The sequence below is a fragment of the Colius striatus genome, chromosome 11 (genome assembly GCF_028858725.1).
Source record: "Colius striatus isolate bColStr4 chromosome 11, bColStr4.1.hap1, whole genome shotgun sequence".
Taxonomy (NCBI): domain Eukaryota; kingdom Metazoa; phylum Chordata; class Aves; order Coliiformes; family Coliidae; genus Colius; species Colius striatus.
Window position 1 is genome coordinate 27,989,504 of NC_084769.1, and position 18,781 is coordinate 28,008,284.

The 18,781-nt window shown below is 37.7% G+C and overlaps 1 protein-coding gene across 1 annotated transcript in view; it reads right to left on the reverse strand.

Annotated features, from left to right (window-relative positions):
* Positions 1–18,781, reverse strand: part of RAPH1 (Ras association (RalGDS/AF-6) and pleckstrin homology domains 1) — a 98,936-nt gene that overhangs the window by 59,840 nt on the left and 20,315 nt on the right. Inside the window, 4 exon segments of the mRNA XM_062004627.1 lie at positions 670–1,187; positions 2,035–2,140; positions 5,580–5,699; positions 7,207–7,300. Of these exon segments, the coding sequence (XP_061860611.1) occupies positions 670–1,187; positions 2,035–2,140; positions 5,580–5,699; positions 7,207–7,215 (753 nt within the window). The 5' untranslated portion in view covers positions 7,216–7,300.

Sequence of the window (18,781 nt, forward strand, 5' to 3'; positions counted from 1 at the left end):
AGTTGTCTGAAGTCACCAGGACATTTTCTCCATTTCCTCACACAAGTCACCAGCACTTAAAACATTCCTCAAACTGGCTGTGTTTTGACTGAAAAGTTTCCTCTTCAAATAAGCAACACTGAGACACCAAAATCCCAAATTAACATTTGCTATTGCTGTATTCCAGTCCAGTTGTTTTTCTGCATTGTGCATTGCTTTAAAGAGTTCTCTGTCATACATTAGAAATGAATATTAAGTAGCAGGAAATTACTGGTATAGTTTCAGATAGGCACTCCTAAATTGCTCCACGTGTTCCAGGTATTAAGTATACTGTAACAGGAATATAATCTTTTCAGTTGTATTTGTTTTTTTCCCCCACAGCTGTGCGCTCCTCAGATTTAAATTAAAAGCACTATATGAGATTTAATTAAGATAGATACATTCACTATAAAACACTAAAATCCATGACTGGGGAAAGCCCTTAAAAAAAAGCCTGCAAGTATACACTTGTTAGAAAGATTCCTTACAGACAGTAATGAAACCAGTGAAAGAAATAGCCACAGCATGTGCAGTCCACGCAAAACCTAACCTTCAATCAGCCTCACTGCACCAAAGACATTTGGTAGAGGGAGGGAGTTTGAAGAAAAAGAACCCAAACCAACCCAAAATCTTTAATTAACGACACACTACCTCAGTGATTGGTTGTCCTTGTGATGTCAAGTCCAATTCCTGAGGTCTCGCCACCTTATCAATATCCAAGGAATCCATGCTGGAAGCTGCAGAGGTTATGCTGGAACGGGAGGAGTTACTGATTGAGCGCACCTCAGCATCACTCACTGTGCCAGCAGATGCTGTCCTCCTGTGCTGAGCAGTAACTACTGGTTTAGTATCTTCTGCAATGGACTGTTGGGCTGCCTCATCCATGCTCAAAGAGGCCTTCTCTAACTGGGCAGTGATGTCATCCAAAGATACATTGGCATGTGACGGTTTAGTCACCTTACCAGATGAGGCGGATAATCCTTTCATGCTGCTGTGTTTAGTAGAAGGTCGGCTAGCAGGTGGTTTCTGAGCTTTGGGTTCTGTGGCAAGGTGCTTCACTGCAGCACTGTTTGCTGGATGAGACCCAATGCTGCTAAGCTCCTGCTCTATGGAACAGAGATCAGCCATGAGGGCATCTAGATCCACAGTCTCCCCCTGATTCAGGGCTTCTGCAACAAACAAGAGTTTTCAGTGTATGCAGAGTTACGTCATTTGTCTGTGTAATTCTTCATTTTGTGTCATCAAATTTAACAGTTAGAGTAAGGGAGCAAACAGAACTTTTTTCTTTTCCCATCTGTAATGCAAAATCTTTGCTGACAACTACGTAGAAATTCATTCTAATTTACTGTAAGACTCTTGACCAGTCTAATAGCAGTTAAAACAAACCAAAACTATTTAGGTTAAATACATTTGCCAACAGAAGAAATCTATGAATGTTCAGATGACATCTGAGAAGTTTAAACCGCTGTCCTGCAAACAGAATCTAAAAATATGTTTGTAAAATATTATGCCTCAACTTTTCACAAAAATGTAGGTGTTTCATTAAGCATTTTCTGCTAAAGCAATGCAAAGTATGTGACATTGCTTTTAAAAAACCACTGCAAAATATGATACACACACTCAAACCTTTAAACAAGCCTTCCTGTATTAGAACCATGGGGAGCTACTTTAAGACAAGGAAAACAATGACTTTGTTTAATGTGAAAGATTCAGTAGCTATATTCCTGCATCCCATCCCATGAAGCAAGACATTTTCTTCCCATTTAACAGGTCCCAGACATGTCTTTCTGTACAAACATTAGATTACAGTCCTCAAATATTAGATGCTGTAAAAGATACTGCCTTAGGATACTCCAAGTTCTGTTCCATCAGAAAGCAACGCCTTCAACAAACACGTTTTTGCTTGAGCTAGGAGTGTATTTAAATACTCTTATACTTTACAATGTTCTAATTTATAGCTGGAACAGATTTTTTTTTCCTGAAGTAATATTTAAGGGGGTAAATAATTCAACACACCATTCAGATTGTACATGGAGAAGCGATATGAGAAGTTGGCAAGATTAGTTTCCTGACGGAGAGGTGATCTCTTCACTGGTGCCATTGGTTTGTCTGTATCTAAACTCTGAAAAAGACAAAAAAGAGGGCAGAATAAAGTTTGACAAGGAACTAGACAAGTAGATCTTTAAGTTGAATGAAAGTTAATTTTCTCTAAGAGAAATGTTCAAAAAATTTCTAGCATATTAAAAACTCCTTTTCAGGCTTTAGGCTGAAAACATACGTCACCATACCACAGAGATTTAACCAGATATTCAATGGAGAAAAGAAATAAATGCTGGGAGTTTTTAGAATCAAAAGGATGTAAGCATATACTAAATGCATTTTTTAAGTGGCTTAATGTACTAATGAGCTTGTTTTGAAACAGACAGCTATCTTACCTGTAACTGCAACTCTCTCAACACACTCAAACTGTGACACCCTCTCCAAGAAACATATCATTAGTTTATGAGCATAATCATGGTATGAACACACAAAAGCATTCAATGAAGAATTCTATTTTATTAAAAGGGATTTAAAATTGTCTAAATTTAGACATTGTTCTCAAAAAGCCTTTCCTGTGAAAAATGTTTATGCAGGGTACATTTTTTTTTCAGAAAAACTAAGACAGGTTTTAAAAAACAAAGAAGGTGTCTTTCTACCCAATACATTGTTATGCTATGAAGGCTAATATGAGCATAATATTATAAGAAATACTAGCATTTTTTAAGTAGCAAACAGTAGGGCACAACGATTCTGCTAGTGATCCAAGAGGTGCTTGACAGGGTCTGGAGCTGCTGCTCCTGGAGTGACAAGTGTTAATGGGGAATAGAGCTCTTGCTGTCACTGAGGCTTAACAGGCCTGCAGAGGGTTTGAATTTAAGCAATGCTTGTACTGATAAAGCTTTCCTGAAGTTATGCTTGTCTGAAAAAAAAAAAATCTTCTGGCTCCAAAGAACAGTTTATAACCTAAGCTTTTTATTTCCACTTTGTACATCTGTGCTCAAATCTTTGTTAAAAATCAAATGCACTATTGTTTTCCCCTAATACTTATTTTTGCTGAACTCCCTTCTCTCCTCAGTTTGGCTTGAACTTAACAACAAACCATCATTTTATTAGGAACTCAGTCATCATTTAATGGGAGGATGCCAGTGACACAACCTTGTCTTCCATCAGGTGGAAGAAACCTCACCTCATCTCTCTCATGGGGCTTACATGTTGTCCCACACAGAATAGCTGAAAAAAACCCCTGCAGTAATATTTTTTTAAATACCCATCAAGAACTGTAGAAAGAGCAGTGAAACTGAAGACAGAAGAGGCAAGACAGGGCTCATTCCTTCAGACTGAACTCAAGACTGCCTCAAAAGATTTCACGTAAAGCAAATATGTTCCAATTAAGAGCATCTAAAATGCATTTTATTTATTTAAATAATGATTAAGTTATTTCACATCTTCAGAAACACATGTGATATGCTCTCACTATATAATCAGAACACATTTTCCATAACACATTATGATCCTAAACTAGCAGTCTGGAGAACAGCTGAAAACTGAAACAGCGCTAAAAGCTCAGTTCTGAATAATCACGAGGAGTAAGGTAAGATTTCCTTCATTTAACGTGCACCATAGAGCAGAACAAATGTTAATACACTCTGTATCAGTGCTAAACACTGCTCACACATACTGTACATTTAGTGACTATATCTTGTAGTGCTTTTATCAGATCAACAGTTAAAGAGGATAAAGTGAGTTAAAATATCTCATGGGCATCTCAAAAATTACAAACCTTTCAAAAAGCACTTCCATCTGGAAAGGAATCCAGGCTTACTTTTAATTGCCCCAAAAATAAATGTTTAGAAAGTCTAAAATGAAAGTTGAAGTTCAAGGAACTTGAGGACAAAAACTTTTCCTCATACTGCTCTTAGAGTCCAGCTGATAAAGAGCAACAAATGTTAAGACTACAGGAGAGAGCACTTTGGAGCTCATTAGCTCTCATCATCTCTCTTTATTAGGACTTTACTGTACAGCTGCATCTAGACAGGATCACTTTCCAAACAAATGAAATGAGACACAACTTACTGCATTACGTTGTTTATACAAAACCGTATGAGGTCTTTCAAAGTTTGAGGAGAAATGCAATTTCTCAGTAGTCACAAAAGACAGATGGACAACTGTCAGACTATGTTGCAAACTGTGTTGTACAGCAAAATGAAAGCGAGAAACACATAATGTAGGTTTCCCTCTTATCTGTTAGTAGGTCTTAAAAAATTTTGCATGGATCAGCACACAAATTGAGGCACCACTGTAAAGTCTGCATGTCAATAGTATAGATGTAAGCCCTAAGTAAAGTATGCTCATATTTCTAAGCTGCTCGTACCTGAAAAAAAATAGTGGAAGAGAACAAAAGGTCTAAGATCAATTACCTGTTGTGCTCCTCCATAAAGAACCTCACTCAAGGTAATTTACCAAGTCCATGTCTCCAAAATAGCTCCCACTTACCCCAAGAATTGCAAAACACAGATTTTCTTCACATCACCTTCATTCAAAAGGCAGGATTACCCTGCCTACACAAGTTAAGGGTAAAAAAACCCAAACCAAACAAATAACATTTTCCCCTACAGTGCTATCTACATTTTACATCTTGCAGGCGGAGATTTAACCAGAGGATAACAGAGATGAGCCTCAATCTGAAATGCTGTGACATGATTATCTCATTCTCCTTCAGTCTTTGGGTAAGATGAAGACCAGAAAAGCTGCCTATTTTCTAGCCTACTGAAACCTGAGGTATTATACCTTTCCTTAAGTCTATGTGGAAAAAGAGGGTGATGATGAAATTTTTAGGAGGGCCAGCACACAGAGCTGAAAAAAACATAGCAGGCAGTCAAAGAAATGGCCTATCACCCCAGGAGTCTGACATACCATGCAAAATGCAAGAGCTGCTTGTGAAGGAAAGGAAAAGCACTAGAAGTGCCAAAAGGGGATGTCCAATCAGCTATCTCTCTGATGCAGGAAGAATACTCTGGAATAATGTTGAAATCCTAGAGATAGGCTATAGAATGTGTAGAGAGAGATACAAGAACAGATCCCCACACCAAGAGCTACTTAAAAAATGGTGTATCAGGGCACTTTACCCTGTGAATGTGGCAACATTCACAATTTCTTTTTCCTTATAGCTGTTCAGGTGCAATAAATAAATGCTGTCATAGCTGGACAATGTCCAACCATGTGTTTGGAGATATAGCCTACCTCTAGTCAGTTGAAGTCAGTGTTTCCTCTACATACACGTGGACAAAATACTAATTCCATAGCTGTCAGCAGGAATCATACCCTTTGGGAAAGGTCAAACTTGCAGGTTGTGAAAAACTAATTTAAGAACTTTGAGATGCAGAAAACAAGACAATTTAGAAACCATTAATGTGTACTGAGCTGGTCACTTGCAGCAAGGTAGAGTAGTTAGCATCCAATTGAAAAGAAATAAGCGGTACTTATAAAGAACTATCCCGTGAGATCACTGAGACATCTCTAACCTGTGTGAGTTTGTCCAGTTCCCCCAGCCAGGCCCCAAACATCTTGTCCAGATCCTGGTCTTCCTTATCACTATCTTCTTCTGCACCATGGTCAAGTTCTTCATCTGATAATTGCTCCATCTGAAAACAAAACAAGTTTGATATTCAAATTATATCAGTGTCTAAGGAAACTGGTGTCAGGCACTAAGATCCTGAAAAAGTGTTCTGAAGTCAAAGCACAACTGTCTATGAATTTTGTAAAAACTGCACACATTCACAGTTTCACACCCTGCTCACAAGTAAATAGTGTGAAAGCTCCAATGGATAGTTCTAAAGCCATTCTTAACCCTCACTTTGGTCAGAATCATGCAGGAAAAAAAATGAACAGAGTCTAAAATATTTAATATACCATCAGAAATTATTTCATGCTAGCCTTGGATGTGCATTCATTGCAAGCAAAGTCTATTGACACTGCATTACAAAAATTCAACTCTTGTCCAAGGAATTCAGCTGACCATAGTTAAGCAACACCATTCAACCCACAGGAAGTGCAATTTCACTGCCTGCAAATAGCTGACTCTACACATCTGTAAACAGAAATCCTCAAACTGGCCACACAGAAAGCCAGCAATACATCTCATGAGATAATTTACATCTTGGACACCACCCAGATCACTTCAGTGATACCGCATGATTTTTAACCAGCAAAGAAACTCCTTCCTACAGCTATCAGACCCCCTTTCATTCAACAAACTTGAGCAGCCAAGATAAAAACTTCAAAGGTTATCTGTTACCACCTCAAAGGAAATTACCCTTTTGTTAAACAAGTCTGTTCTCTTCCCCAAATGTGTCTTCAAGCCCCTCAACAGGACCGAAGACACACATGCCTTCCAGGGTACATTCAACACCATTAAACCCAGGGTCTGGTTCCGAATGAAAATTTACATACTTGGGTAGAAAACTTCATAGGCAACAATTTGGGAGTGATAAGACACTACAGAAGAGTAAATCCTACATATAGGCTATAGAATTTGTAGAGAGATACAAGAACAGATCCCCACACCAAGAACTACTTAAAAAAATCCTGGTGTGCTATATACACTTGGATTTGGTCAAGTCATGGGCTATATAGTGATTTGTTACATAGCCTTCAGAACGCATCAGTTTACACTTTGCAGATTTAAAAGCAAGGAGAGTTGGACTAGGTGATCTCTAAAGATCCCTTCCAACTTTACCATTCTATGATTCTATGAAATGCTAGTCTTCAGGAAAAGATGGTGTGAAAGATATCACAGTGCTAAAGATTTGAACTGATGAGAGATGTTACAGAAGATGACAAAGGTGATCTCAAAGAAAATCCATTCAATATGGTTTTGACTTCATATGACAACAGCTTATGCAAAAAACCCCTCCGTGATCTAAAAATAGACTTTCATTCTATTTATATATTGCTTATATTTCACTTCAATTTGATAAAATAATCAGGGAACAGAAGACTTCAGAGGGGATCTATAATTCTGAGGTCAGTAGAAGCCAGTGCCTCACTGCAAGACAATGCAAGACACTACCATCCAGTTGCTCTAGGCAAAGCCACTTCAGTCTCTTACTGAGATTTCACTTCTGTAGGAGGGCATATGCCGCTGCTTACCTTCTTCATTTCTTCCAACAGTTGCTTTGAGTCCTGTTAAGTACTTCTAGCACCAAGAGAAGAGAAAGAATCTCTTCCTAAATCCTGAGTGATGCTGAAATCCAAAAAAAATATGTTTACGTAATAGAGTTGCATCCTTCCACCAAGACTGCTCTACATTTATGCTCTAAGTCAGACATGATTCCTCCTGCAAGATTCCCCTCCTGAAAACCCTTTCACATACAGAAATAGAAACAGCAGGGTAGTAGCCACTCAGATTCCACTCAACAAAAGAAGCAGGATTCCACTTTCACAGCCCTTCAAAAGCTTTACTTGGGCTTCTACATGAACCAGAATCATTGTAAATTCATGACAAAACACATTATACTTAAGATTACATGATCAAACTGCTGTAACAATGTTTGCATTCTACAACACTGCACTTCTCAATGTCTAGATACAGTTAAAGTAAGGAACTTTCATCTAAAGGCTAAGGAAAGCTATTAAAAGCATGCCTTAGGAAATATGACTATGAAGTGGTGCAATCAAATAAATGGAAACTGTGATATAAAACAGACATGAGTTCAGTATTTACACTTTACACTGCTAACCTTTCCCTCATTGAGCTGTTTTTGCCACTTACTCCACAGTTAGGTGGGATTTGTTTTGCAGTGCATTCATTCTGTGGCACTGTCTACAACTCATCCTTTCATTAAGAGAGGAGTTTGTTCTTTTTACTAATATTTCCAAGGAACTACGCTGTGGAAAGAAACTAATTCTCAATTTCCCATAAGTTGTTGCTTTAGCTATTTTAACTTGGCATCTGAGACACTGCTTCAAGTTCCAGTTACTCTGAAGACAGAATTAGCAGGCTAAAGAAAATTTTTACAAGTACTGTTGTGTCAGCAAGTCTGGCACTAAACCCTGTAGTAGTTGCCAGCTCCTTGTAGTCCCCACCCAAGCTTCCTACCATCAGCTGCATTTCCTATGAGGCTGTCAACATTTGCTAGCAAAAGGCACACAGAGGATAGTGTCTCACATAAGAAACAGCTAATATTAACTTTCTAGTTCCGTAAAAGGATTCTCTCAGCAGACGAAAGAGAAGGAAGGAGATATCCTAAAGGACATTAATGGATTAATTCAATAAGTTGAGGTAGAAACAAAATGTTCAGATAACAACATCTGAACTTTTTTACATAATTCAAGAGAGTTCACATTCCAACCAGAGATGCTTGAAATTTTCCTTTTCACAGCCATTTTCTTTCTCAATATTGTTCATCACAGCAAAGATGCACCATACTTTAGCAAGTCATAACTTAACTGGCAGTTATCACAACTTTTATGGATATGATATTTTTATTTATAACAAAAAAAATAAAATGGCATGAGCTTAAGGGCTGGGGAATTTGTGTGTTTTGTTGTTTGTTTTGGTTTGGTTTTTTTTTAAAGAAGTTGTTTAGAACTAAATTAGATGTAAAATGTCTAGTCTGACATCATAAAGTAAGTCACATTCCTAAAATACCTGGAGGGTAGCAGTGTTTAAGTAGCTGTTGCTTCTGCTTAACTCACACCAGCTAAACAGCCAAAGTAATTCTATGATTCAGGTTATTTTCCAACACTTCACCTTCTATTCTGTTCAAGTGTAAGTCAGAATAGAACTTAATGAAAATGAGCACTATCATTTGATGATACCTAAACATAATAAGGTAACAACATAGTGAAGTCTTTCCTTTGCAAGTAAGGCTTCCTGCACTCAAGTGTGGTCTATGTACTATTTTATTATCTGCTACAGATTGCATCAGTCAACTTTCTCTATTTGAAGTGTTATTTAAACAGACAGATCCATAATTGTGGTAAGTCAACTGTCTAGTTTCCAAAATAGTTCATTGGGTTTATTTGCCTTCAACTGCATGAAGTGCAGTATTCTAATGTTTTCCGAAAAATTTCTGAGGCTTTCATCAGAAGCCATCAGTTGCAAGACATGAATCTAACCTACTAGTTTAATTACACTTTAATTAAAAAAAAAAACCACACCTTATCCATAATTTTGGAAAAGAAAAAAGAAATGTTTCTTAAGCTGACTCTCATGTAAGTCACTGTAGCTTTTAGTATGCAAGAACAAGCATCAGATGATGTGATAGCAAAACACAAGGAAAGATGGAAAGTCCAAGAACAACACTTCAAAACCACCATTTTGACCCTTTCAAGAAAAAAGACATCATTGCAGAATTCCAAACCCAAAGAATTGCAGTCGTTAGAAAGCAACAGCTTTGGGACAAAGGCAGACTTGCACTTTTAAGGTAGGAACTACTTTCTCAATCAGTTCAAGAATATAGAAAATTATAGCAACGATATTTCGTTTTATCGAAAATACTCTGCACTGAAAAAAGTAACTATGAAAGAATCAGACTGCAGGATACATCTACACCACACATGATTAATGGTGGAATGGTTATCAGAGAAACAAATACCAAATTCTTAGTCCAACTGGAAACTCCAATGTGTTTAAAGGGTCAGCAACAAGAATATGTTTATTATTTCAGAAGCACTGGGAGAAGCATTTTGAACTAGAGATGCTTAAACATGTCCAAAGATAATTGACAGCATAAACCCCCCAAATGAAAACAAACTTTCTTTCAGATAACTGATATTTTCACCCTCAGCCTTTCTTATTATTTAAACACAAGCTAGTACAAGCTCATGCTTGTTACTAAAAGAAATATTTTCTTCCTAAAAGCAACTGTGGAATTTGATACAAATGCATAGATGTTCAAAATATCATCTGAACAAGTAACTGGATTTCTGCATTTTAAAGTCTAGCCTCAGGAACCAAAAGGAACTGCATAGCATACTCTGGTTTACAAAATAAACACTTTTTGAAAATCAGAATTGTTCTTCCATTTGTGATCATCCGTGTATTACTGTGTCAGTATTCTTGTTTAAGAAGTTTCATATGACAGAACACTACAATAATACACAGTGTAGGCACATAAGCATAGTGTGCACACATTAATACAAGAGTAAGATCCTAGCAGGTTTTCACCTCTTAATACTCATTCACCTGACAGCTTTCACAAAATCAACATCCACATTTCTACACATCTTAAGTTTCGGTAAATAATAAAAAGTAGTCCGAGCACATGAATTATTTGTTTCATATGAATACACTGTCCACATGAAAGGGACAAATCAAGCATGCTTTTCAGTAAAAATTAAGAAAGTTTTATGCTACAGCTGACATTAAAATTTCTCCTTTGAATTTAATACTGTAGCAGACTAAGTAAACAATTCAGTGCAGATCATTTGCTTCAGTATTTCCATATTTCTTCTTAATAGGATCACCAATATGATTAGATGAGCAGGGAACTGGAATATCTTTCATATAAGGGAAGGCTGCAGGAACTGGGGCTGTTTAGTCTGGAGAAGACGGAGAGGGGATCTTACTAATAGTTACAAATAACTAAATGGTGGGTGTCAGGAGGTTGGGGCATCCCTTTTTTCAATGGTATCTAGCAACAGGACAAGGGGTAATGGGATGAAGCTGGAACACAAAAAGTTCCATTTAAACATAAGAAAAAACTATTTTACTGTGAGGGTGAGGGAGCCCTGGCCCAGGCTGTACAGGGAGGGTGCAGAGTCTCCTTCCCTGGAGGTCTTCAAGACCTGCCTGGACATGTTCCTAAGCAACCTGATCTAGGTGGACCTGTTTCTGCGAGGGGGTTGGACTAGATGATCTCTAAAGATCCCTTCCAACCCTACCATTCTATAACTCTATGATTCTAATAAGTATAAAGTATTCTTAAATTAACTACTCCTGAAAAAGACATTTGGAGGGGGATTATAAAGTTATGTGAAATTCTTTGTGCATTATCCAGTGGCCTATAACCTAGTTTAAGTAATGAATAAAGTTAGATGAAAACCGGAACAAAAGAGCATTTGTTTTCTTTTAGCTTCAAATAGCATAGGTACTAGATGCATACATTCCAAGGCTCCTACAGCGCACACACACATTTCAACACCTGTCAAATTCAAAAACTGTGGTACAAATCTGTTAGTCCAAAAATGTAAAACTCAAAACATCCCAATCAAAAGTCTTATGCCAAGTGAAAGTCTCCTTCAATATAATATTTTGAGCCAACTTTGAGTTTTATTTTTCTTTTTTTAAAAATCATGCTTCAGGCAATAGTTTTCCAGGCCTGTAGTCATACATCACAGTGAAAACACAGACTGCTTGAAAAAAGATAAAGCTTCAGTCACTTCAGTAACAGCAGAGACTTTCCATAATCTGAGTTTCTGGAATAACTCTGGCAATAATTTTAATAGTTAAAATTCTGCATTTACATTTTATACAAAGATAACATCTGTTGCTACATTTAAAAAAAAAAAAAATCGAGTAATGTCTGCACACTCTTTTGTACCACTCAACTGACAAATCTATTTATGCAATACAGTTTTAAATGGGAAAAATATTGAATCTATGCCTTGCACACATGAAGAGATTCACATACTCTGAAGTACTCTCCATGACTTCTTTAGGTCCTAGACAGTGATATCTACCTGCTCCAATGTAAGATCTAAGAAAGAAATAGTTGCACCTAATCATACATCGAGAAACTGAAGACACAATTAAGGATATTTTCTTTACATCAATGCATTTTCTGCCACAATTAAATTTGTCTGTCAAACTCAGATGCACTCCAACTATCAAGGAAGGGAGAGACTCAGCATTAATTTGGAAAATTGGCTTTATTTAATTCCTATTTAGTTTACTTTAATAAATCAAGTAGCAATTTGGAAATAGTTTGGCAAAAAGGAATGAACAAATGTTTAAGCACATAGGGTTCTTTAATCTGTCCTTCAAAAGAAAAACAGGCCAGTGGATTTGAACAATAAATCTTATTTTTCAAACATAGGAAGCCAGGAGCAGAACTTCAAACGTAGGACATTCAGAGCAACTGGAAGAAGGTAGACAAACAATTATCAAATAGGTGAAAAGTTTTTAAAACAATGTGCAGTTTGAGCATATTTCATTTTCAAGTCTTTTACTTTGGGCCAGGCACCTGGTCTGGACTGTAGAGATCCAGCCAGGCATCCTCACTGTAAAGTCTTATTCTCAGGTTTAGCTGGAAGGTGCAAAACTGTGCCCACAATATTCGCTTCCTTACCCACTAATCTGTGCAATATGCAAGAATGTATATTTAAATCCACAGAAATCTCCATATCCGAAAAAGTTAACCTTTTATTGAAACTCTAGCCTGTCCGCAATTCAAAATATGCAAAGCTGCTGAATGTAACAGCTACTCAGTAAAACATACACAACACAGTTTCTAATGCTACTCCTAAAATTAAGCACATGTCTATACAAGAACTTGCCTTTGCCTGTAGCTGTTTGTATTTTTAAATCCAGTCAAACAACAATCCTTTCACTTAGGTCTTAAATATATTTTTCTTTACATTATCTATGTTTGTAATATAAATATTTACAGCAACACAAACACACACGTAACTTGCATAACTGTTAGCAACTGCTAATGAAACAACTGTTTGAAAAAGCAACTAGAAGAAGAAAAAAAATCTTAATCATATATGAGGTGGTAACATCAAAGCAAACTGTTTCAGTGTTCCTGGAATCCCCCAAAATATATCAGTGCTGTATACAGTAAATAGAGGTTTTCTAAAAGTCAAAGCTGTTCATTAAGAGCACTGTGATGCCTTTCAGATTATAACAGAGTGTTCAACTACCACCCCAGGATATGCTAACTAGGAAGACAAACACAGAATCCTAGAATCTTTTTTGCTGGAAGAGACCTTTAAGATCGAGTCTAGCTTTTGTCCTAGCCCTATCAACCACTAGACCTTAAGTACAACATACCACAATTGCCCCCTGGCCTTCCCTAGATTCAGCATCAAATCTTCAGAATGAAGCAGAGAGCATGCTATGCAAGGATATAACAACACAGAGTCCACATACAACACAAATATGAAAGAATAAAGCTCTTTCTGGCTAGCAGTATGAAGAAACAGAAATCATAATTCTCCATATTCATATCCACCGCAGCTACCACCTCCCTTTGCATTTAATCAGAACTTGCACACTGCCATCTAACTTTAGGTGACATCGCCACAATTTTCTGAAAAAAAAACCCAAAAAACCCAAAACCCCAAAAAACAAAGATGCTAGAACATTTACTTCATTATCTTGATTTCTGACAATAGCAAATCCTTCTGATATGCCACAAGCAAAACCACCCTCAAAACACTCACTTGTCCAAAGGTGGTGCAAAGTGCGTCAAGCAGAAATCTACCCTATATTCCATGAGGCTGGTGTCTCATTATCACTTAAGCTGTCTTTCTATTATTATTACTATTCATACTGACTCTAGTTTTCTATAATTGCAGCCTGAAATGTTAAATTAGTCTCTCTAGAGAGACCCCTTTGTGTACTGAAACACATTTAAAAGATCTTTCTTCCTGTAAGAGAAAAGACACCAAAATTGCTGAAATGTCTACTGAAGAATCCAACTATTTGCCTCTAAAACTTGGACTGCTCTGAAGGCACACAGTAAAACTTTTATTCCCTCCAATATATCTCAGTGCCCGTCTCACATCTAGCCAAACAGATGCTGCCTTGAAAAGAAGGGGCTTTGTCAATCATTGTGTTCCATTTCCTGAACCATGATTTCAGCCAAGGTACCCAAGTGGACATTAAATTAATTCCTATAAAAAGAGCATCTTAGACTACATCACATCTCACAGCAGATGTATATGAAGATGACTTAAAGACAACTCTAAAAAAATGGCTTAGCCAGAGATCATTAAAAAAAAAAAGTTGTCTTAGCTAAAATATTTCTCAAGTAGAGGGTAAAATATAAGCATTCCCCAAAATAAGCCCATTCATTAGTTGCAGGAGTCAATTTCTTAGTCTCACTAGCTAAGACTAAATAATTAACAGTGTAAAACTGTAAGACTTTGAATGTACAGCTTCAAATCTATACTATAATCTGCCTTCAGTAGGCAGAGATGTACTTAAAAATATCTTAGAGCAGCTACAACTTTGCCAAAAGACAGCTAGACATCCCAAAACATTTCATGGTCAAGTTCAGCTTTATTTCACAAATTGAGAATGTACAAATTAAAAGCTTCAGGGAGTTACTTATGCTTGACTTCAGATTTTTACTTCAAATACCCTCATGACAGTATTTGAAGAGGACATAAATTCAGTCAGGTCAATCGGCCTTAGAGGTTTTTAGATGAATGGCTAATTTTGCTCAAGGAAATGATCACTAAGAGTATCTCTTTCTACCCACAGAACCATCATAAAAGTGAGTCACAACAAGTTCTACTATTTCATCCCTGAGATTTTCCTTCAGAAGAATCCATCCTACAACTCAAGATTACACTTCCCCTATGCTGCAGGCCATGAAATTTCACCCAGGTTAAAGGTTGATGGTGCCTCTACAGTAAGTGAAAAATTGCTAACCAAAATAAGTTTCAGATGCCTCTAACAGGTGATCCTTGGTCCATACAGATTAGGAAACAGAAAAGCCCATAGACACGTCTTGCCTATTCGATCTGAGCAATAGAGGTAGAACAGATTTCAGTCAACTCTAGCTACTAGTTTCAGTATGCAGCAGGTCAGATTATGCACATATCTCAGAATGAGCATTCCCTACCGCAGATCACTGTGTTCCATGCTCTGCTGTCCCATTTCTAGCTATGGCCACACATGTCAGGAAAACATAATGCCTCTAAATATTTCATTAATTCTGAAGGGCAGGGGCGGTAAGCTGTGCAGCAGCATAAGGAGAAGGAAGCTGCAAATGATATGAGAACACTAAGGGTAATGTAAGCAATCCTTTTGTCCCCAGAATACACAACAGAAGTGGATGAGAGATCCAAAAGTGCATGTCTCCTAATGACATGGTAGACTCACACCTATTGATAAGCCAGCCTGAAGCTCCACTGAAACATAAATTAAACCTTTAAAAGGGAAATAAGGAACTTATATGCCTGAACTTTTATTGAAGCGTAATAAGGTTTTAGTGATTTAAGCAAAAATACACGTAGTCTTTAACATCTTTGCATGCATTTACCATTAAAACTACACCAGACTTGTTGGAAGAATGAAGGATGAAAAATGTCCATTTTTCAGATAAGGGCCAAGGCAAGGAATACAAAGCAAATTGCTCATTGTTTGGGGAGACGGAACAAAGAAAACTGCCTGTATCCATAACTATACCTTCAGCAACATTCTGAGTAACAGAACATAAAACCTCAAAGCACAGAAACGTGCATAGTATTTTACATAACCTGTTAACAGATCATACTTTATAATGAAAACATTTTCACAAATGCTATTTAGCAACAGTCCAAATGATGATCCAAAAAGTCTAAGATAGTTTTCAAATAAAACAGGATCTAATTCTGCTATGTCTCATTTGGCCCTCTTTCTTCTATAGCTGCTAATGTTGACTGGATTATAGCAGAAGGAATAAAAAACCAAAACCTAGCAATTACATAGAACAAAATCAAGGCTGTCTTATTCTGTAGGACTGCTACACAACAACTTTCAAAAGGATTCAACTGAGATAAGAGCAAAGTATCCTTTTGTGACTGCAGATACACTTTCTTCAGTTCCATCCCTGTCACTGCTGTTCAAAAATACAGACCGCATTAACTATTGTATCTGCAGACTATACAAAAAGAGGTACTTCTATGCCAGTGGGATTGGTAAGGAAACCTAGCAAATCGGAAAATTCCTAACTTGGGATCAGTAGATGACTGAACCAAGACGAATGAAATAGCATAAAGGGATACGCGCCTTGTAAGAGGGGATGTCTCAAACAATACTTAAGAAGGGACACAGCATGAAAGAATGGCTTGGTATACATCCATAGTTAAACTTACTGGTCCCTGAAAGACTTGTTCGTTGCATTTAAAGGAAATCACCTTCTGTGAGCACTGAACTAAGTACTAATTTAATAATACAACAGAAGCAGATGACACTATCCTGTGCACCAGTGCCGTACATCCATGCCATTCTGGCCACTCTCTGAATGACAGCTCCACAGTTGCCCAATCTATCACACCGCACTCTGGATTTCCTCTTCAGTCCAGAAAAGCACTAGAAGGACAATGTGTATTAATTTTTACGAGCTTTTACCTGTCTCTTGTAACTTCATCCACTCCCGAAAACATTATGCAGTCTCTGTTTTCCATCAGCAGACTAAGAACAGCAATGAATTTTATTACAGTATTTGGTCTTACATATAGATCCCATGAAATATCCAAATACTCTTGTAACCCTAGACCAGTAATAACAACCACCAGGTTAACAGCAGCACTTTTAGACTTACTCTGCACTTGGGAAAAAGCACTTGCCAATCAATCGCTATAAAATCCATATCCCTTTACAGACCAGTCTATTGTGCCTGTACAAGGTCCATTTCCACCAGAAATACTCAAAAAAAATTTTTTACACATACTTGCCTTCCAAAATAAAGCAAGCAACTGTCAACTACCTGTCAAAGCTGGACATTTTAACAGTGCTCATAGAAGACAGTATACAACGAAGGCTCAAACCAACCAGGAGGAGGAAGGTGTAAGAAATTAATTTAGGTGATAGGTCAAATTACAATGCAGGTGAGAATATTTTCCTCATAAGACTCTGAGCTACTCTGTGTTACAGTATGGTTAAAAACTACTTTTTGTTCAAGAGATACTCTCAAAGGTTAAAAATAATCATTATGCCAATGCTCACTTAAGATACTGCACCAGACACTGGCAATCTGTATGATGCGAGTACTATCTTGACTCAGAAGTAGTTGCCAAATCCCTTTCAGCAAGGGTCTGGTGGCAGCCTATGAATCATGGCTCAAAAATGGAAGAGGAGTGCTTCAGCCAGATAAATAAGCAACATTCTTCACAGGTTGCTTTAAAGAAACTTTCACATCAGTGCATATATTCTTTGCACTAACCTCAGCTGCAACAGGCTAGAAGCTGACTTAGGACTTCCGGTAAGAATTAAAATTACAGGTGAAGAGCTGCATTTCACAATAGCTGAAACTACCATCTCCAAAAGGAAAAAAAAAAGAGGGGAAAAAAACATCAGTAGGGAAATAATATTTTGACTGAAACATTACCAAAGAAAGAGTATATTCAATTTAGAAGGCACCCAGTTTACTTTAAACCCACACCTAACATGCTGAGTAACCTTAACAATAAACACTATTGACCTGAATGACAAGATACCCCAGCTCAACTAATTTTATACATTAAGCCACTAGGAAGATCAGATTTAAGTACTTAAATTGTCAGTTAATTTTCATCCTCCAATTTCACTGCATTTTACAAGGAGGTACATAAAACCACTCTCTATGCCCATCGTTCTTTTTCACCACCAACCACTACACAGAAGGATGTGTGTATACTGAGGTGCAAGGCAGATGAGAACAGTTGTTCTGATGGAGGAGAAAATTAAAAAAAAAGGATGTGTGGTACTGCACCATGATATTATCAGAAAAGAAACTAATCCTATGTAAGGAGAGGTTTTTCCATGTAAAAGCTGTGCCTTATAGGAGGCTGGGAAGGACTGCATCAAAGAAAGCATTACGAGTCTAGGAGAAAAAAAAGTGATGTGGGTAACTGGACATTAGTCCTAGCACTCAAAACTGGAAACAAAGGTTGGAAGTTAGCAGGAATGGTAGAGTTTTCCATGACAGGAAAGGGGGGTGGATAACTTGGCAGTAAATCAACACTGCTCACTAGGTAGTGATGTGAGGCACAGGGGCTGAAGGGTCCCATACCACACAGTGAAATTCAGGACCAACTATGTGGCATGAAGAGGAGAAAGAACAGACAAGCTGTGCATGGTATCAGTGTAGGTGGAAAACCATGTTTATGAATCTCCCAACTGCAGGAGAACCACTGCTTCAAGAGAGCACTATGCAGCATCTTTCCTTAGGTGTTGCAGGTTATTAGGTGCAGTTTCAGATCCCCATAAACCTCACAGGTAATAGCAAGGCTAAAAGACAATTTCCTGCTGCACAAATTGCAACTCACCAGTTTCGTTGGTGATACTGGAAGAATCCAAGTTTTATTTCGACAATCCTAACAGGCAAGAAGAAAAAAAAGCCCACTGTAGTGGGTCTGGGGTGGTGGTGATTTTCCACAGTATCTCTTGCAGTGCTGTGCTTTCTATTGGTACTGATAGAATATCAATGTTGTGGCTGCTGCTCGCACAGCATCAGGGCTGTCCCTCCAGCACTCCTTCCCCCACCTTCACCAATAGCTGTAGGTGGGCATGATCTTGGGAGGGACCATGGCCAGGACATCTGACTCAGGCTGACCAAGTAGATATCCCATACCATATGATGTCAGGGAGAGGAGCAGGAAGTGGTGGCAAGATTAATTTTTGGCCTTCCAAAGCAACCATTACGCGTACCGAAGCCCTGCTTCTCGGGAGGTGGCTGGACATCACTGCAGATGCGAAGTAGAGAGTAATAGCTTATTTTACTTTGCTTTTCACGTGCGTGTCTTTGCTTTCTCCTTATTAAACTGCTTTTATCTCAACTCATGAGACTCCCATCATATTTTC